This window comes from Ahaetulla prasina, chromosome 1 (genome assembly GCF_028640845.1).
Source record: "Ahaetulla prasina isolate Xishuangbanna chromosome 1, ASM2864084v1, whole genome shotgun sequence".
Taxonomy (NCBI): domain Eukaryota; kingdom Metazoa; phylum Chordata; class Lepidosauria; order Squamata; family Colubridae; genus Ahaetulla; species Ahaetulla prasina.
In genome coordinates this window covers 175,599,711-175,622,003 of record NC_080539.1, presented here as the reverse complement: position 1 = coordinate 175,622,003, position 22,293 = coordinate 175,599,711, and the positions used below count along the sequence as shown (strand labels likewise).

The window sequence follows — 22,293 nt, the reverse complement described above, 5'->3', positions numbered from 1 at the left end:
CCATTTGCCGGCGGTGTGAAAGGAAGGGGCACCTGGCTCAAGTCTGCCGAGCACCCCAACCTTCCCGCCGAAAATTCAAATCGGCCAATCAGAGCGGCTCTGAGTCAGAGATGCAAACCCCACATTCCCGCCGGAATTTCAAACCAGCCAATCAGAGCGCGAGATCGGCGAGGCGACCCGCGATTGGCCAGGAAAGAAAGAGCGCGAAGTCAAACCGAATGACTGTTACCATAGACCACGCAGCTACCCGCATCGAAGAAAAGATCTTCACAAACCCGACAATTGAAGGCGTACCGTGCCGACTGGAAGTAGACACAGGATCAGCTATCACAATCATGTCCTGGGACACTTTTGTGAAAGCCTTGCCGCACATCGCAAAGCGCAAGCTACAGAAACAACGGCTCCGGGTGCAGGATTACCAGGGCAACCGCATCCCTGTTCGAGGGACAACGACCGTCGAGGTCAAGTACGGGACATACGAAAAGACCCTGCCCATCACGTTAGTCGAGGGAACCTTGCCAAGCTTGCTGGGGCTAGACTGGTTCCGGGCGTTGGGAATGGGGGTGACTGGCGTCCACCGGAGCGGATGCAACCTGCAAAACGCCCTACTGGAGGAATTCGCAGACGTATTCGAGGACCGTTTAGGCAAGTACAAGGGGACCCCTATCTCCTTCAATTTAGACCCCCAAATAGCTCCCATTAGGTTAAAGGCAAGGAGGGTTCCTTTTGCACTCAAACCTAAAATCGACAAAGAGTTAGATAAATTAGTCAGCCAGGGGATACTAGTGCCAGTTGACCATGCCAAATGGGAGACGCCAATCGTCACCCCTATAAAACCAGACGGGTCCATAAGGATTTGCGCTGATTACAAGGCTACCTTGAACAAAGCATTGCAAAAGAGCGCCTACCCAGTTCCAGTAGTGCAACACTTATTGCACTCACTAGGACACGGGCAAGTTTTCGCCAAATTAGACTTGGCACAAGCGTACCAACAGCTACCCGTAGATGCTAGCACAGCTGAGGCCCAGACCATTGTAACGCACCGGGGTGCCTTTAAGTGCACCCGGTTACAGTTCGGGGTGAGTGTGGCCCCGGGGCTATTCCAAAATTTGATGGGGCGGGTCCCACAAGGGTTACCGAGTCGTACCCTATTCGATGATGTGTTGGTATCAGGGGAAGATTTAAGAGAACTGGGGAAGCGATTAAGGAAAGTTTTGGCCATTTTTAGGTCGGCAGGATTAAAAGTCAAAGCAAGCAAGTGTCAGATAGGGGTCGAATCTGTTGAATTTTTGGGCTATAGAATAGACAAAAAAGGGATTCACCCACTGAGAGCAAAGTCAAGGCGATAAAGAGAGCCCCAGCACCCAAAAACAAGACAGAACTCCAGGCTTTCCTGGGTCTGGTAAACTTTACGCCGTGTTTTTAAAAGACAAGGCAACCGTTGCTGAACCGCTGCATAAATTGCTTGGAAAAACACTGCTTGGTCGTGGGGAAGTCAGAGAATAGGGCATTTGAGGCAGTAAAAGTTTGCTATCAAGCGATAGCCTGTTAATACAATACAACAACAGACTGCCGTTAGTATTGGTTTGTGATCGTCCCCTATGGAGTAGGAGCGGTACTTAGCCACAGACTCCCAAAGCGGCACTGAAGCCCCTATAGCGTTCTATTCACGAGCGATGTCCCGGCTGAGAGGAATTACAGCCAGCTAGATAGGGAGGCTCTGCAATAGTGTCAGGGGTGAAAAATTTCACGAATACGTTTTGGGCGAGATTTGAAATTGTCACTGATCACAGACCGCTATTGGGGTTACTGGCTGGCGACCGCCCAACGCCAGTAGCACTCTCACCTAGACTGACCAGATGGACTATTTTTTGACCGCATACTCCTACAAGCTGCAGCATCGGCCTGGAAAGGAGCTGGGGCATGCGGACGCATTGAGCAGATGCCCATTGCCAGGAAATCGAGGACCCCACCCGGGCACACCCGTTCTACTAATTGACTCTTTGGACTCGGGGCCAGTCACATCGCAGGAAGTGGCTCGGCCTCCTACCGGGACGTTGTTTTAAGGACTGTAATCAGTTGGGTTCAAGGGATGGCCGCTGCGGGCGACGTTTCAAGGAATTTGTAAAGAAAAAAGGGGAATTGTCTGTGCAAGGGGGGTGCCTGCTCTGGGGGGATAGGGTGGTAGTTCCAGAGAAGCTGAGAAAAAAAGTTCTGGAACTCCTGCATGAGGGTCACCCAGGAATTGTGAGGATGAAGGGTTTGGCTAGGAGCTATGTCTGGTGGCCCCTAATGGACAGGGAAATCAGTGACAGGGTTGGCCGATGCCAAGTATGTCAGGAATCCAGACCACTACCACCTACGGCCCCAGTTCTGGAGTGGGAGAAACCCCAAGGCCCTTGGTCCCGCATACACATTGATTTTGCCGGCCCCTTCCACGGCCAAACATTTCTAATTGTGGTGGATGCATTCTCCAAATGGCTGGAGATCATCCTAATGAAATCCACAACCGCGGGAGCTGTCATCTCAGCACTAAAACACCTTTTCGCCACGCACGGGCTACCGGACACCCTCGTGTCCGATAACGGCCCACAGTTCACCGCAGCATTATTTGAAGGGTACCTGGCTGAAGAGGGCATCCGACATGCCCTCTCAGCGCCGTTCCACCCTGCGTCGAACGGCCTTGCTGAACGTTTTGTCCGGAGTGCGAAGAAGCGCTATCACGAAGCGGCCCGGCGATTGGCAGGCACAAATCGACGCATTCCTAACCGTCCAACACAGGACCCCTGTGTGGCCACCGCCGCAGCCCAGCCGAGCTATTAATGGGCGGAAGCTACGGTGCCCGCTAGACCGGCTACACCGAACTACGTACAGGACGGGTTCAAAACAAAACCAGATAGAATCCGAGAGTTAAACATAGGAGACTCAGTGTGGGCACATAATTACAGCGACGGCCCTAACTGGAAGAGGGGGATAGTCATAGACAAAACGGGCCCCAAATCTTATCTAGTGGAACTAGACGATGGCAGAATCTGGAGGCGCCACATAGATCAATTAAGAAACAGATTGAGCGATAAGGCAGAATTAGGCGAGAACAGCCCTGACTATGATTTGATTAACCCCACAGCTGACCGGCGCCAAGAACAAACAGAAAGCGTAAGCAAAGAACCAAACAGAGACTTATCTGAGTCAGGCGAGGTCCAGCGACACCCTCCGGTCCCTCTAGAGGACAGCAGGTCCGAGCCGGCGAATAATCCAGGGCCGGATGGCCGGGAGGAGGAGCTCAGAGGAACGAAAAGTCCCTCCGGCAAGCTCGACTCAACTCCAGAAAGTGAACTGCGCAGGTCCGGGAGAGTCAGGAGACGCCCCACGTACCTGCAGGACTACGTAGAGAAGTAATATGCAAATATTGGCAAAGTGCCTTCTGGGAGGGAAGGAGTGTAATGTATTACTGTAAGTTTTGGCGGGAGTTTTAGGCGGGAAATATCTCGTTTCTGATTGGATGCAGCCTCAGGCTGAAGTGTATATAAGGAGAGGTTTTTCTCCAGAGTTTTGCTGGGTCACACTATATTAAAGAGCTGTTGTCACTAACCTGGTCTCCTGCCTCGTCAATACCCATACATAACACTGGCCATTTTATCCTTTCTACTAGTTTTGTATCTATTAGAATTTAGCATTTAGCGTTTAGACTTATATACTGCTTCATAGCACTTTATAAACCACTCTGAGTGGTTTACAGAGTCAGCATATTGCCCCCAACAATCTGGGTCCTCATTTTACTGACTTCGGAAGGATGGAAGGCTGAGTTAACTTGAGCTGGTGAGAATTGAACTGCTGGCAGACAGCAGAATTAGCCTGCAATACTGCATTCTAATCACTGCACCACCACAGCTCTTATCTATTAAAATTTCTCCATACATTTCCCCATCTTTAGAGATCATTCTAGCTAAATAACTTGCTCTAATATATCTTGTAATCGTTCATTCCAGTTTTTCCGTCAAACACAGCTACCTAGATCTTTCATTCATTAATTTGCAAACCATAGTTGCATTGCATCATAAAATCTGCTGATATTTGCTGCAAATAATTCTCATGTATTTTTATTTCCATCATATACTAATCTCACTACATTCAGCAATTAACCCTCAACTACATATTTAAGCAAAACAATCACATAATTCATTATTATCATACATATTTTTTTTAAATCAGAAGATGGCTAATAAAATTATTTTATCATATTCAAACCTACCTTAGTAACTTGCTGAACAGAGAACAATGCCTGATCTCCATACTTTTTCCCTAGGATAAAACTGTATCGCTAGCCCTAAATTCTGGTTATTGTCACCTCTCATTTCCATACAATTAGAATTCTGCAAAGCATCTTCTGAGGTATATTTAAACTAATTCCAGATGCTTTTGTATTCAGTCTTACTGTTTATATTAATGGAAAATAGCATTATTTGCACTTCCAGGCACCAGTGTAGACCTCACACTGAAACAAGTTACACAGCTATTCCAGCAGCAAGCCATATCCATAGTTTAACTTTCCCCCCCAGTTATTCTATCTATACCAACAGTCATGAGTCATCATTCTCAAAGCATTTATGTTAGCTCATTGAGGTACTCCTGACAAGAAGCCACAACCACGAGAGTACTAACTCTATTATACGTTTACATTAAAATAATCTTGCAAGACTGAAATAATTTCTTTCCTTCTTTCCTTTTATTCTGTGGAGCACTAGGGAAGGCTCCTTCTGAAACGCTTCCTAAGCTCTCCCCCTCTCCTCCTATAGATGAGGTACCTTTTACACACTGGTTATCCAGTCTGAGGCTCTTTGTCCTTTCTCCCAAGGTCATTCCCATATACCATTACAATTTATAACTTCCTTTTCATAATGTTTTTTCTTGCACTAAACTGATAGCATTCATTTCAGTTCCGCTCTGGCATTATCATTCCTATTGACTGACTGATTATATGCCTTCAAATCAGTGTCGGCACATAGATAAATTTTCTCCATGATGATTGGTCCCTAACCTGGTCTTTCAAGGCTTTCAATGGTGTACTCATTGTCACTATAACTGAGTCCATCCTCCACTTTGTTTGTTGTCTTCTTTTCTTTCAACTTTCCCAGCATTAGAGCTTTCTCTAAGCTGGGTCTTTGCATAATGTGTCTGAAATAGGATCATTTGAACCTGGTTATTTTTACGTTGAGATCTCTGAGGTGATTTATTCAGTGATTCCTTTATTTGATTTTTTTTTTGACTGTCCATGACATTCTCAGGAATTTTCTCCAATATCAGAGTTCAAATACCAATGTTTGCTTCCATAATGCATCAGAGGGAATACTACTGCCTGCACTGTTCTGATCTTTGTAAGTTAAATAGATAATCTTTGGTTTATGATTATTCATTTAGTGATGGTTCCAATTTTCAACAGCCTCAAAAAAGTATCCTATAACCTGCCCTCAAAATTACAATCATTGCAACATCCCTTTGGTCATGTGATTGCAATTCAAGCATTTGACAATTGGATTTCATTTACAACAGTTGTGGTGCCTTGCAGGCGTGTGATTACAATTTGCAACCTTCCCAACATTCACTTAACAACTGTGTGATTTACTTGCATTCTTCTGTTGGCAGCTCCTTGTTTAGCCATCTTCAGCCATCACCATTTTTAAAAACAGTCCATTAAAGTTACTCCACATTTACTTTACCTCTCTCTACCTTTCCTACATTTTTATGACCTTTTTCTTTATATACACATTGTGCACAATATTTCATCCTCATCTTTGCAACAGTTATTCTTGTATATTCATTTTCCTCATGTATAGTATTTTTCACTTGATTATTCTACTTTTTATATAACTTCCATCAATTTAGGCACACAAACATTTGCCTCATGCAATTTTTTTTTTTTACTTTCTGTTTCAAGCAGCTTCCATATCTGCTTCCCTTGTGTTTACTTTCCATTCATTTTCTCAAAATATTAGCTTGTTTTCCAATATTTTTTCATCGGAACTTTTCAGTTCCTATTAGTAGACCCTTTTCTAAAAGTTCTTAATGACTCAACATGTTCAGAAAAGAAAAGGCAAAGAGATGGTCCAGAGATAGCTATCATTCCACTCTACATGTGGGCAGATGATTCTTGGAAGGTATGCAGGTAGTCCTCAACTTGCAATCATTCATTTAGTAACCGTTCAAAGTTACAATAGCACAGGAAAAAGTGACTTGTGACTGGTTTTCACACAATTGTTGCAACATCCCCTAGTCACATGATCAAAATTTGGATGCTTGGCAACTGGTTCATACTTACGATGGTTGCAGTGTCCTGCGGTCCTGTGATCAACTTTTGCGACCTTCTGACAGAGTCAATGAGGAATCCAGATTCACTTAACAACCATGATACTAACAAGGCTGCAGTGATTCACTTAACGACTGTGGCAAGAAAGGTCAAAAATGGGGCAAAACACATATAACAAATGCCTCACTTAGCATCAGAAATTTTGAGCTCACTTGTGGTCATAAGTTGAGGACTACCTGTACCTACCAAAGAGCAGAAACTGACAAATGAATGATGGGTGAAGGATTCCCCATAGGACATCTAAAATGAAAATTAGAGAAATTCCAGTTAGGGTAAACATCACCATGGTCATTTCATTGTAATTTTTTCCCTAATTTTTACTGATGAGTGGTATATAAATCTTGCCACGTGACTAATCCATGCTGTCCAAACAAGTTGTCTAAATTTTGTCCTATTAAATTGTTGGTGGATTAAGTTTTATGGAACGATGGCAAATTAGTGGCCACAAGAGGCAAATATTATTTTATGTAGGCTCACTGAGGTTGATGGCAGTTTCTTTGTAACAGATGCATATGTGGAAATGATAACCATAAATTATTAAATAACCAAAGTCTGCATTATTTGAATTTAATTGACTAAATTCAGTCCTCATTTACTATATGACCTCTAAACTCCACATAGCTACTCTATTTCCTTCCTTTTATTCTCATTTTCCAGATATTTGCTGCTATCTTTCATTAGTTCCTCTTTCCACAATGTCCAGACATCTGAACTACTTCCCACTGTCTTCTTTGGGACCAAGATCCACTCAATTTTCATAGCACCTGCTTACTTCTCAGCATCTATACCTTTTCTCAAATATTCTTTCTTTTAGTTTCTGTGAAATATTTTCATCATGTCAGTTTAAACATTCCCTTTTCAGCAAACACTCTTATTGTCACAATTTCATAACTGAACTTTCTCTCTCATATTGTATTTGGAGAATCAGTGAAAACTAGATGCCCAGCTAATGACTGGTACATAATAACTGTTCTGTCTAAATAAGAAATGTTGGATCTACTTGTGGTAATTATGTAGAATTACTGCATTACTGTCAATTTATTTCTTTCATTGGTGTACTGTGCAGTAGCCAAACCCCTTGAGTAATTTACAAAATAGAATTTATAATCTTAAATATAAGAACGTATCCTGCTGTGATATCTTGGAAGACAGGTAGAGATAAACACTGGAGCTTCTTTGTATGGAATTGTTATGAACAGTCAGCAGACCAAGTCCATGTACATCTTTAAAAAAGACTGAGAATTCTGTTCCTTCAATAATTTACTGAAGTTCAGAAGAACCCAGGGAAAGGAAGAAAAAAAACCTCTACAGCTCTTTTAACTGTAAGCTGAGAGTCCAAATATAAGTTAGCAAGAAGTTGCCACTCAGAATTTGCCATTAAAAATAACTTTACCTATTGAACTGATATACAATGAGTGTATAAATCTGGGCGGGGGGAGGAGGCAACCAGTGGTGGCAACCAGTTTGGGTGAACCTGTAGTGGTGGCGGTGAGGGGCTCCACCCACCCGCCCAGATGTCATCACGGATGCTCTGCGCATACGCAGAAGTGCCATGCGTGAGTGAAGCGAGTGTGCACACACGTGCACTCCCGGTTCCAGACTGGTAGCAAAGGTAAGAGGAACCCCCTATTGGAGGCAGTGCTCTATTGCTTGTTCACAGATATGCCTTTGAGGTGGATGTCATTTTGAGAGGTATCATTCAGTTTACTTTGTTACTTGTATTCCATGCTGGTTTGTCTAGTGCTTTGATGTAAATACAATGGTTTGTTTTATGTGGAATTCTTCACAAGAAAAATTCATGGCCATTTTTCTGCATAGGTACTCTTTGAATGACTGTAATTTTTGTGTCTACTGCATGAATGACAACCATGATGCCTGCAAACTTAGGAAGCATATCGGTAATTTCTGTTAGTTTTGCTGCTTAAATGCCAGACTTAAAGATGAGAAGATTTGTATTATTAATCTGTAATACGAGTTATTTTCTGTTATTTGTCAAGAAAGTGAATCTACCCTTAAATTTTGATAAATCTGATTCAAGAACTAGATTCTCAGTAATGTTAGAGTTTGTTCCTGCTCTTGTACATATTGCATAAGTTGTAGGATCTCCACATTTTAATAAATAGTGCCTTATTCTTATCTGTAATACATCATATTTAGTTCTTAAAGTTAACCTGTATAAAAATAGCCATATAAAACATTATGTTACAGTGGAGAATAGTTGATTCATTTGTGAAACCGTGGATGTTGTGAGTTCAAAGAATTATCTTATCACTATGAAGGTAGATCTATAGCTGAGGATCTCATATACCATTTAGGAATTCTCTGATTTGAATCTTGAATGCCAATAAAGTTGTATAGATAATCAAGCCAATTTTTAAACTTCTGCACTATCTCCTCCTTCAGTATTGAGATAACCTGCCCTATTTATACATGTTAACATGTATAAACACTTTTAATGCTAGAAGGAGCCATCAGAGCTGTTCATCATCATGATCATCAGTTTTTAAGCAAACAACAAAAAAATACAGAAAAAGCTGTTTCAATACAAAGTTTAAATATTGACCAAACAGCAGCAAAATAGAGTTGACATTTAAGGGGCTGAAGTCGAAATGGCAGGAAGCAGCAGTTAGGGTTACATCTAAGTAGAACTGTTATATAAACATTGACCAAGTGACTTCCAATCTCAAGCTTGGGGAAAAGCCTAGAATTTAAACCTTACGTATGGCTCTGTTTCTGTGTTTTGCAGTAAGAAGCTCTTCCCTATATGTATGAATTCTATCTTGTTTGCAGAAAAGGAGCCTAGCTAGCAATGCCGTATCTGTGAGTTTCTGCTGTAAGCTAGTTCCTGAATATAGGCTGGAGAATCAAGATTTGCTGCTGTGCCTGACATGGTTGCCTGTGACAGCTTAGATAGCTGCATTCTGTATAGACCAGTCCATTGTTGCAATGAACGCATAGTTCATTGCTGAATTTAAGAACTATTAATTTGTTTGAGGGAATTAAATCAGTTAAGACAAATCTATCAAGTATTCTGTAAATGGAATCTAAGTTTATATGCAATGTATATTATATTGAACGTAATATCTGTGATGAAGTTCTGTACAGCTTAAGTACATCCATCTGTCTATACTACTTTTGATAGAATATGTGGTTTTAAGATTTGCTGCTCTCATTTCTAATACTCAATGTCAAAAAGAAAAAAAAGACAAGTACCAGCAGTATAGAACAATCTGTTAAGTTGTTCTGCAGATTAAAAAGTACTTATAATGTTCAATGTCACTGTAGACAGTGGTAAAATGATAGGTAAAATGATTTTATGCCAGCATTGTAAGCAGTAGGCTATGTTGATGTTACTGTATTGGGAACCATCCTAATGGTCAGATGTGATATGTGTGAACATATCAAGCCATGGTAAACAAAAATAGTGATAGGGCATTGTGGGTGTCTGGGACTGGAATGTATTCTTTTAAAAGTCCTTATGGGCTTCCCAGTTGCAATGTATGGCTGTGAAAGTTGGACCATAAGAAAGACTGAGCGTCAAAAAATTGAGGCCTTTGAACTCTGGTGCTGGAGAAGACTCCTGCAAGTCCCTTGGACTGCAAGGCAAACAAGTCCTAGAGAAGATCAACCCTGACTGCTCTTTAGAAGGCCAGATCCTGAAGATGAAACTGAAATACTTTGGCCACCTAATGAGAAAGAAGGACTCACTGGAGAAGAGCCTAATGCTGGGAAAGATTGAGGGCAAAAAAAGAAGGGGACGACAGAGAATGAAGTGGCTGGATGGAGTCACTGAAGCAATAGGCGTGAGCTTAAATGGACTCCAGAGGATGGTAGAGGATAGGGAAGGCCTGGAGGAACATTGTCCATGGGGTCATGATAGGTCGACATGACTTCGCAACTAACAACAACAAATGGGCTTTAGGGGACACGTCCCAAGTGCTGCTCTATATGACTTGTGTATGGCGATATAATTATAGCAAAGTAAGTTGTATTATTTCCCTCCCCCTACCCCCATCTGTTTTAAAATAAATACAAAGATACATGTCTGTATCTACCTTAGCACAATGATGTGCTTTTTGTATCTAGGAAGAAATGTGGGAAAGTATTTTACAAATTGGAGAACTGATCTTAGGGATTCTTTAGGTTAATCAGTGTTAATCAGACTGATGAGTTAGCAATCTTTGCTCATTCTTTGTTTTCATTTGGAAGTCAGCCTATTAGAAATGTGGACGGATCCTGTGAAAATATATTCTCAACATTATGCTGTTGAGAGAATATAGAATATCAACCATGAATAGCTAAATGTCTGTGTTTTGACTTATTGGGGGGGCAGTTTTGTTGGAGTGATTTATGAAACATATGTGCTTTTTAAAAAAATAAATAATATATTTCGACAAACCACAAGCTATTAAACTGAAACTTCCAGTATTTATTTTCAAATGTAATATAAATAAAACCTGGTTCTTCCATTCTGCACAAGGATAGAATATAGTAAACATAGACTACTATATAGTTTCCCATAGGCTGGTAGAATACAACCTATGTGAAGACATTTCTTGCTTATTTTCCTTTCCAAAGATATGCTAATGTAAGTTAACGAACCAGACAGGAATCTTATAATATGATCTTCATTCAAAAAGCATATTTTTGCAATAATATTGCAAATAAGGCAGTGATGTCTAATATTTTACTGCTGTTGCAGAAGCACAAGAAAATGGATACTTCTGAGCTAGGTTACTTTGGATGCATTCTTTATGAGCAGATCACTTTCACCCAACAGATTTATCTTTCTTAACTTTTAAGAGTTCCAACTAACTACCTTATTTAATAAGACTCAGAAATAATTTCTAGTTTAGGTTAGTGATCCATAGAAAAGCATCGTTTTTGTTTTTTAAAAAAGGATTCTTTTGAAAGCATCACCAATTTCAAAATTTAGAAGCATCTTGGTTTTCAACAGGTCTGGAACAGAGAAAGAATAACTCAGTCAGGGTGCAAATAGGCATAAATATTAAGCGATGCCTCTGAATACAGAAATGTAATCACAAGGGATGCACAAAATTTTGATAAACTGAGGTGGAATCCAACATTTCTTGCATGAGTGGCTGTATAATGTGGCCATGGCTGTGAGAAAAGAAGAGCCCAGCCTCTAAGACCTTACACAATAGAAATGCAATGAATCGGAATGCCTCACAGATCATAGCGGAATCAGAATTTCCAGCAAGGAAAATCTTTTCATGGTGAATTAAGTGGTGGAGGAAGAAAAATGGTGATTGAAAAAAAAGGTAGGCACAGATCAGAAACACGGGGCTCAAGGCTCACCGCTGAAGATTTAAGAACTTCAGCTAAAGCTGTGCAGAATAGAATGTGGAAAATTGAATTTACTAAACAATTAAGCATTGAATTAATCTACATCCCGCACAGTAGAGAAGTGGGGGAGTAAACCAAATGGCGCTGAATAAATCAGTGGAGCTCATTAAAAGATAGTGAATATTTCAGGTCTGTTGTCACATAAAGGAGGACAGGCTACCCACAGCATATAGATAGGGTGGCATATCATTCTTTTATTTCTGAGCCACCCTGTCCCTTGAATAGCAGTAGCGTTGTACTTCTAATCATATTAATGAACACTTCTGCTGAGGTTATGGTGGTGGTTCAATATTTTACCTTGTTATCTGTGGCTTTTCTATTAATTACAAGTCAGATCACTAGTCAACAATAGTAGTCAGGAGCAACATAAATAGCATGAGTGCACCCTGGAGATGTAACTCTGAGGATCTGATGCATCCTGGAGCTCCCATGGGTTCTTGCAACCTCCCACATGCTTTGCTAGCCTTTTCTTCAATTACAGTTAATGCAATAGTTTGCCATTTTCTCTTTCTAATTATATTTTCAAGTGGGATTTGTAGCACATAGAAAAACATCCTCCTTTTACATGTTGAGGCACCAGGGCTTTGTGCCTGGCATTGTCTGTCCCCTGGGTGCTGTACCATTCTTTCTGCAGAGCTCTGAATAAACAAGTCCCCCTTTTAAAGCTGCAGTTGTACAAACTGGAAATTTATGCATTAACTGTTTGCATTCTGAGCATGTGTCCCAGATTTCCTCTCACAGCATTCTTTATGCTGCTGTGTGCTGCAAACAATTTTGTTTGTCAGAGGAGGGAATTCTTTTTCAGAATTTGCACATCAGTGTTTCCATTACCGTATCAATGAACAAATTTGGCTTTCACAGTTTGGGTGACGGAAGAATTAAAATACAATGTGGGTTTTTTCCAGGTCTCGTTTTTTTAATTGTGAGGATGCAATTTATCCATAACATCTCTCTCTCTCTCTCTCTCTGTGTGTATACCAAGTTTTTAAAAAATGAAAAGGAGTATTTTAATTGGTTAGAAAGATATTTTATAGCGCTTTTGACATATAAACCTGTATTTTATTGACTGAATTACAAGTTTGTGAACATCTTTCTTAAAGATGTTTGCTTTGGGAACAAATTAGACATGATGGGAAGCACTCACTTCTTGGCTTTGCATTCATTGAGTGCAAATGTTATGCTTATGTTAATAAGATACCTAAATGAAGGTAGATGAAGCTCTATTTAATTTCTTCATTTCCCTTCCCTCCAAACACTTTTCCTCTCTGTTAATCCACATTCACTATCAGACTAGTCACTGACAAACCTCAAATAACAAAGAATGCAGGACAGTGGTTTCATCTGAGTTCTTCCATTGTGCAAAAGCAGATTTTGATTAGTGAATTGGAAATAGGAAAAGGGAACAGCCTTGTCACATGTGCTTCTAACATTTAAATTCTGTTTGACTCAATGGTCTAAAGTTTATGTTATCATTATTTTAACATAGTTAATGTCAATAAAATAGTTCTGTATAGTGGTTGACTTGTTTACTTATTTTCCCCATCCACTAATTATCTGTCACAATATCACAATATTGCTTACATAGAAATATAGATGTCCAGTGAGTCACTGGTATTTAACAGGGGCCGCGGTGTGGCTAAGGCTGTAAGAAGCCTGTTATTAAAACACAACTGCCTGCAATTACTGCAGGTTCTAGTCCCACCAGGTCCAAGGTTGACTCAGCCTTCCATCCTTTATAAGGTAGGTAAAATGAGGACCCAGATTGTTGGGGGGGCAATAAGTTGACTTTGTAAATATACTAATAGAATGAGACTATTGCCTTACACACTGTAAGCCGCCCTGAGTCTTCGGAGAAGGGCGGGATATAAATGTAAAAAAAAACAAAAAAACAAACAGCTTAGTATAAAAGCTAATTAAAATAAATTCTGAAGATAAAGGAAGATGGGTGGATTGTTGCCATGATTATTATCCTTAAGAATTTATTTCACAGATATTCTTTTCTATCTGAATGTCATTTTCAATGTGCTCAATGATAAGAACCAACATCTGTTTTCTGTTCAGTACTACAAAAATTGCTAACATAGTGTAAGCCGCCTTGAGTGTTCGGAGAAGGGCGGGTTATAAATGCAAATAATAATAAAAAAATGTTCTACATAGAGCTGAACACATATACTGCATATGAAGGCATTGTTGCTCTAATTCTGTGATGATGAATTTATGGCATGGGTGCCAGAGGTGGCACGCAGTGCCCTCTCTGTGGGCACACGAGCTGTTGCCTCAGTTCAGCTCCACCGCACATGCGCAAATGCCTCCCATTGGCTAGCTAGTCTTTGGGTCTCTGCCGCGCATGCACCGGGGGGGAGGTGCTGCGCATGCGGGGGGCAGTCACACATGTGCAGGGACAGCATGCATGGCAAGGGCATGCACACATGCGCGATGCTGCCTGCACATTGCATTTTGGGGGTTCAGGCATACACACATGCACATCCACGCACATGCATATCCATGCCCACACATGTGTGCTTTGGGCACTCGGTCCGGAAAAGGATAGCCATCACTGCTCTAATTTTATTTTTATTCTAAAGCTTGACCATATTACCCATACACTATGCAGCAGACGTATTAATTATGCTAAACTTGATTCCTAATTATATTTTTACATTTTCCTGTGTTTGCTGTATGAGATTGCATTATACAAACTGTTATGTATTAATTTCTCCTTTCCCAACAATCTTAAGGTAATTTCTCTTTAAAATAGGCAATACTGTATAAAGTACAGTATGATATTTTTAGACTGTACTTTAACATATGTTAATATGTTTTTAATTTTTTTGGTCATCTTCAGAAATTTATCTAAGTTGTATATTCTTGTTTTTTTCTCCCCCTGTGTTGTGTGGAGGATATCACTTGTTCTTTAATAATTTGTTTGATTTCCATCCAGCAGCCTTCTTGGAATAGAGACCATGATGACACAGCATCAACACGGTCAGGAGGAACGCCAGGGCCCTCCAGTGGGGGCCACACATCACACAGTGGGGACAACAGCAGTGAACAAGGTAGGAATTTCATTCTGAATCGTGGTGTTTTGGGGGTTCCAGCCCCCTAGCAGAATATTTTCACTGTTTTAGAATTAGTTTTTGTGATGAAATTTAAATATGATATGGAAACATGTAAAAGGGACGCGGTGGCTCAGGGGCTAGGACGTTGAGCTTGTCGATCAAAAGGTCGGCAGCTCAGCAGTTCGAATCCCTAGTGCTGCCGTGTAACGGGGTGAGCTCCCGTTACTTGTCCCAGCTTCTGCTTCGAAAGCACGTAAAAATGCAAGTAGAAAAAATAGGGACCACCTTTGGTGGGAAGGTAACAGCATTCCGTGCGCCTTTGGCATTGAGTCATGCTGGCCACATGACCACGGAGACATCTTCGGACAGTGCTGGCTCTTCGGCTTTGAAACGGAGATGAGCAACTGCCCCCTAGAGTCGGGAACGACTAGCGCGTATGTGTGAGGGGAACCTTTACCTTTACCTTATGGAAGCATGTAATAAGCTTTACTTGAATTCATAGGGGTAAATGCCTGTCCTTGACAGTCTGTTCAACCTGACCTTCACCACCAGGGTTGTGTCGAGATGGGTTTTTTTAATTGTGCAAATCTTTTTAAGGGAGGGGTCCACCAGCCTTGCTCTATCTCTATTAAGGAGATAAAGATGAAATCTATAACTCTGAGTGCCTTTTGATTGGTAATGCAAGAATCCCTGTATCTGGTTCCTTGATATCTCTGGCATACAGGTTTTCTTTTCAATTATATGGATAGTAAATTACAAGAGGGCCGTCATACAAGATGCAGATAATGTGCAAGTATATTACATTCCCAGCATAGTTTTCTTTTAAATTATAAAACATAGTCTACCACTATGTTATAATAATTCAGACTTGCAAAATGGAATCTTCTTTCCCTTTTCTATTTAGGTTCACCTTTCTACGCCTACCTTTGCTTTCTCCTATGTCTCTCTACCTCAACCAATGTTTTACTTTGATTAGGGAGAAAAAATATCAAACAGTATTTTGTCTATGGTTGTTCCATGGAGATTCCAGTTCAGACTGGAAAGGAATCCACCATTTTTGTTTCTTTTTGTTGTTTGTCATGAAGTTGTGTCTGACCCATCATGACCCCATGGAAAACGTTCCTCCAGGCCTTCCTGTCCTTTACCATTCCCCAGAGTCCATTTTTGATTCTATATCTTAGTAATTGACAGAAAGGATTAAATAGAGAGAAAAGAAGGAGAGTGGAATATTAGAATTCTTTAATTTAAATGGAGAACTTTAACATGGAGAAATTTAAAAATTGCACGGTATATATAGCCCTTCCTTGTTCTGCCTATTTTACAAGAATGCCAATTACTTTGCTTCAGAGACAAACTAATGGTTCATTGAGGGAGAAAGAGATGCATAGGATGTTGTACGTACTATGCATAATTGGTTATTTAAAAAAAAACACTGCTCAAACCAAAAAGTATATTTTTATTTATGCAAACTCCAACTGCAATTGATTTTATGATTATATACAATTTGAGTTTAAAAAGAACTTTCTTCTGTTACTAAGAAGGTTCTAAATCTACAATGCCCATACATTTTAAAATATGGTTTTATGTTCCTGTTTTATCCAAATGTTGTTGGACAGCCAGTGATTTAACTGTTTAAAAAAATTGGCAAGATTTGCTACAATAGCATAGTTTTATGTTCAATAAAAATAGTTTTTAAACTGAGATACTGCTCTATTTTTTTTTTTTTTTTTGGTCCAAATGCAAGACTACATCTTTTCAGGCCATATATCTTTATATGGAATTTTAAGTATTTATTTTTTATGTATTATTTTTATTTTAAAAGTTGCTGACTTAATCACAAGTGAAGCCTAGTAAAAACTGGGTCCCAGAATGGGCAAATTGTTGAAGAGGTGAAGCAGAAACGGGTAACCCCCTGACCTCTGACTTTACTGGAAAATGATATGCAACATAAATTTAAGGGAGCTTTTTTTTTCCTTTTAAGTATTTCTTCATATATGCGTTGCTACAAAATTGGCACATTTTCCAAATTCATCCCAATTGTAACATTAAATTTCTTGTGGCATAATTTATCTTTATGAAGTGAACTCTCCTTTAAGAGTGCAGTACAAAGTCTCCATGCTCACTTTTGCTGCTAAAAATACTTAAATGATTTAATGTGAAAATAATACTGCTTTTAGTGAGGCCTTTCAAAGTATCTATACAAAAGAAAAATCCATGTGTAACTCTTTCTGCACATTTGCACACTTGTATGGCACCCTCTTGCTTGAATTGGTTTTATGCAGATGCCCTAATGCATACTGCAGTCCAGCAACTTTTTATTATTATTATTTTAGTTTTTCTTATTAGTGTTTCACATCCTACTATCATATTCAACTGAATAGGCTTGCCATTAATGGTTGAAGTTTTTTGAACCTAATTTGATCAAGAACATAAATATGGATCCTTGGAGTACCCATAAAAAGAACCCCTAGAACTTAAATGAATTGATTTTTTTTTTTAAATATTTTTAAAATACTGATTGCATTTGTACAAATAAATTTCTTTCGTTTGAAAAACTTTCTTCCTTGAGTAACTTTCCCAACTGCAGCCTCATTCCATTTGTCTCTAGTAGCAGTCAATATAATAGGTGTGTATGCTCCAATATCTTTCATGGGGAAAAGAGAAAGAAAACTTTTGTGGTTCCTGTTAAGGCAATGGATACTTTGGATTTTTATATTCATTCACTCACTCACTCTAAATTCTTTCCCCTGCCCCTTTATTATATTTGCATTTATATCCTGCTATTTGGCTTGGAGTGCAAGGAAAAATGTAGAAAAATTATCCCTGTAGCAACGATTTCTGATGTAGGCTGGGCTGAGAGAAGATAATTGACAAAGGTTTTGCTGTACTCAGAATGATGTGTGGTGATACCTCTAATTATATTGTACATTGGATAATACTGTGCACACTCACTTCTTTATTTTCTTGGCTATTTCTGGTATCTCAATAAGATAGTCAGTGACGAGTGCATGCTACAAAGAGCAAGGTGTAATGAATGAGCTACAGAATCAGAGTCAGAATCTCTGCAGAATCCTTGTTAAAATAGTCTGAATATTATCTAGAATTTAAAAAAAGAAAGAAAGAATATTATTAAAAAAAACACATGGTTGGGCAAACTTAATTATGATGATGGATGCTATGGTAGAATACCATGTAGGAAGCAAACTTTATGGAAGGGGACTTTGCTGCAAAAGATCTGACAGTGATTGGGGAGTGATCTGCATTATTCTTTCTGTATTTTTTTTTTTTTTTGGTACTGTATGGTGGAGCAGAGCTTCATTGTTTGCCTAGTCACTATGGAGAAAGAAAGATTTTTCTTCATGCATAAATTACGTTGGTTGTTTTTAGAGAAAAAAAATGTTTGGCATTTTATAATCTTGACTTTTAAAAAGCTGGAGATTAATGATGATGATGATGATGATGGAGGAGGAAGAAGAGATAATATGCAATTTTAGAAATCTGGTTTGGATTCAGAAGGGGACTTTTTGGAAAAGAATGAGGTATGGCATGAAGATACAGAGGGAGGAAAAGGAGGAGATATATGGTTACATAAACATCCATCTTCGGATTTAAATTTTCTCCTCAAAGGCCTTTTTACATTTTTACCCAACTGGTATTAAAAAACTCAAAGGGAAGGAACTGGCCTTGGAAGAGATGAATCTCTTTAAATCTTCTTCTATCCTTTCAGATCTTTGGATGACCTTGTTTTATATTCAGGAATGAATTTTACAAGTTCATAATTAAATGAACATAATCTGTGATGGCATTAGGGCTTAAATCCAGGGTAAATGCTCCACAAGTGTTTCCAAACTAAAACAGCCCAGAGATTCTCTTCCTAATATAATTCCTCAAAGACAAAACACATGGACCAATAGCCAAAACTGTTGTGAGCACTCTACTTAAGGTTGCAACTCTTTTCCATGTTGAGCATTAAGAAATCTGTCTTCACTTGAGAAGGGATAGTCACCCCAGTTACTTTTTGGAGTTCAATCCAAAGAAACCTGACACAGTCAGAGGGGAGTTCCTGATTAAGCATAGTTGATGTTTTAGGTCTGTCTTTATGTAGGGGGAAATTTAGAATGAATGAGTAAGAATACTGTTTTTTCTTGCTTTGCTTCTTTCACCTACTTGAAAGTTTTTAAGGAGTTTCAGCTTGTTTGGTTGCTTCTTAGTTTCAAATACAATTGAGTAAAAGTTCTCTGTGCAAATTCAACGCCATGCCTTAAATATATAGCTTAATAAATCTCTGTGTTTAACTGGATCAAAGTCTTATTTGGGCATTGAAATTATTTCCTATTTATTTATATTCTATGTATTTATGTAATGTTTAAGACGCTCAGAGTCACTTCAAAATGAGATAGGCACGGGGGTGAAATCTACTTCCCTTCCCTTTCGGAAGTGCACATGTCGTGCGTCACAAGCCACATATCACACACGCGTACGGACCCTCTGCGCATGCACAAGCCCTTCTGTGCATGCGCAGAGGGTAAAAAACAGGTTACTTCCTGGTTAAAACCAGGAAGTAACAACGACCGGGTGGGTGGGCGGAGCCTCACGCTGCCATTGCTACCGGTTCTCCGAACCACCCACTGCCATCGCTATCGGTTCGGCCAAACTGGTCCGAGCCAGTAGCATTTCACCCCTGGATAGGCAGCAAATAAATTTAATCAATAAATATTCCAAAGCTTAGGCTTTCTCTTCCCCCCCCTCCCAATTGGGCTACTAGTGTCCATGACTCAGACCTCGATATGCAAAATTGTTCTTCAAAGCAAAAAGAAATGAATGTTTCTTCTTAGAGAAAAAGTATCAGCACTGGCAGTGTTTTCTTGGCTTTTGTAGAAGAGTTCAGGCAACCTATTGGCAAAAGGCAATTCTATTTATTATTGAAGAGAATTTCAAGGCAGTTGTTTGGAGGTTGCGGAGCTGGCAGACAGAGCGAGATGAACTGGGAAGGGAGGGGCACACATTATGTTCCAGATGACTGAGCAACGATTTATACATCAGCTCGCATTTTTACATGAAGAAGAAAAGTAATAACAGACCAGACCCAGGCATCTGAAGCAGTCAGATATCTGATGACTAATGGGATAGGTAGGAAAGAGCTCTCTGATTGGATGTCTTAATGAGCACATTTTGCACAGAGTTTGGGCGGCAGTTCCCCTTGACCTTTGCCCTTTATTGACCGAACTGACACTTCATTTTTCACATACTTCCAATTATGGCACAGCTTAAGTGTTCCCTCACTCTTTTATAGTCTGTTCCTATATGGACAACTTGAGAGTGGTTGAGATATTTTCATTTGAGCAATGCTATGGCAGTTCACTATTTGCTATGTAATCTGAAACTGCCATCATTCTGTAATTTTCCCTAATAATTTTTTTTCAGGTAACATTTTATAGTTAAGATTCAAATATATAGATAAAACTTGCATTTAAATCCTTCTTTGTTGCTCTCCTACTCTGTAAATTCGAGAGTTTGAATGATATGTTATTTGTTACCCTATGACTATCATTAAGTATTGTACCTTTGAATTCTTGATGAACGTACACTTTTATGTACACTGAGAGCATATGCACCAAGACAAATTCCTTGTGTGTCCAATCACACTTGGCCAATAAAAAAAAATTCTATTCTATTCTATTCTATTCTATTCTATTCTATTCTATTCTATTCTATTCTATTCTATTTTATTCTGTTGTTCCCACATATCTGTTTCTCAAGAGAGACTCCTGTAATGTGATGCCCTAAAATGAATTTTGACTTCCTACTCTTCAAAGAAAGCAAAACATAATTGTGGCTACAGTTGTCAAGTCCTTACAGCATTGTTATTCACGTAATTATTTAATGTGCAAATGCAAATCAAAAGTATAGGTCTTTAGAACGATGGCTAAAAATAAGTTTTGTTTAGTGTGTTCATATGACTAATATAGGAAGGGACTTCCTTAAGTAGAGCCTATAGTTTGTTAGGGAATATCAACTATATATAGGTAGGGGATACTCTAGGGAGTATTCTATATAGTATAGAAGCCAAACTAAGCAGTTTTGTATTGTAAGATAGAAAAGGTATGATTTCAAATAAAAAGTTAAAACTCATGGCTGCAATTTTGTGTTATCATTTCTTCAAATCTGAACATGTGTTTCCTACCAAGCTAATAAAAATAAAGGTAAAGATAAAGGTTCCCCTTGCACATATCTGCTAGTTGTTCCCGACTCTAGGAAAATATCTATAAAAATAGGAGACCCTTAAACTAAAATATAAACAGTGATATACCAGTAAGCACCTGGACAAATTGATCTCTAGAGATAAAGGTTGGATATCTCTTTAATAAAACTATTGCTTAATAGTTGGAATATTTGGAAAGATCAATAACCTGTATCCAGAGAACCTTTAGAAATAGTCATATTTATTTCAAAATGTATGATGTGTTACCTACTTTATTATGTAGCCCTCTGGCACTCTAATAGCATGCATATTTTTACTGTAGTATGGTAATAAAAAGATACGTAAAAAGCAGACAAAGGTGCTGTCTTTTCAATAAGGTGACCTCTGTTACCAAGTAACTGCTTTACTTATGAGCTTATTAAAAACTAAAAAAAATTGAGCTTTTCATACTTCATAGGCATTGATGTGAAAATGAGCTTTCCTGTGAGTAGTTTTCTTGATCGTTTCTAGAACAATTGATTAGCCAAAGAGCTGCTGTCATTAGCTGACATTGACTGATAGCAATTTGTCACAAGCTCCGAAGGTCAGCCAGAGAGGGAGCTACAGCTTGTCTTTGACTGACCTTTCCTGATGCCATTATCATACTACTGGCTTGACTAGATGTGACCCTCAATTGAAAAAGACAAGGCATCCATTAGGAAGGGGTGGTGGCTTTCTGATTAGGAATATGTTCTATAAGGCCAGTTGCTTCCAACTACCTTAGCTTGGGATTTTATTTCTAAATAGATTTCTATCTTTAAAACATATCTTTGGGTATTGATAAAAATTCAACTCAGCCTAAGTTGTCCAGAGATGCCCTTCTACAGAACAGGGAGTTCTGATGTGTTAATTTCTTATTTTTATGAAACCTTTCGGAAGTATTGGAGGGGGGCGGGTATGTTTTGGGAAGGAAACCATTTCATGAACTACCCATAATTTATTTTTGTGCTTTAAGACACTTGGAAAAAATAAGTAACCTAATATTTCTTCCCAAATTTCATTTACATAAAAATTAATTGCTTTTCAAAATTAAGCTATAAAAGAGGGTTATTGTTTGTGAAAGAGCAATTAAAAATTGTATTTTTAACCCTATTAAAATCATTTATCACTGTTAATGTATAATTAATCAACTGCTACATTTCTTTGTGATTTTACACCCTAGATGCTTACATATTAGTATCTTATGCTGTATATTGTCATGTCTATTTGTTTAGAATTAAACTAAATATTCAACATTAATTATTTTAATGTGTGTTTCCAGT

At 39.1% G+C, this 22,293-nt stretch overlaps 1 protein-coding gene across 5 annotated transcripts in view; it reads left to right on the top strand.

Moving 5' to 3' along the window:
* Positions 1-22,293, top strand: part of MEIS1 (Meis homeobox 1) — a 203,553-nt gene that overhangs the window by 32,540 nt on the left and 148,720 nt on the right. For 3 of the 5 annotated variants that reach the window (XM_058182230.1, XM_058182245.1, XM_058182253.1), the window contains one exon: positions 14,673-14,787. In XM_058182230.1, coding sequence (XP_058038213.1) covers positions 14,673-14,787 — 115 coding nt within the window. The remainder of the gene's footprint in view (positions 1-14,672; positions 14,788-22,293) is intronic. The other 2 variants (XM_058182239.1, XM_058182264.1) reach the window with 1 other exon arrangement.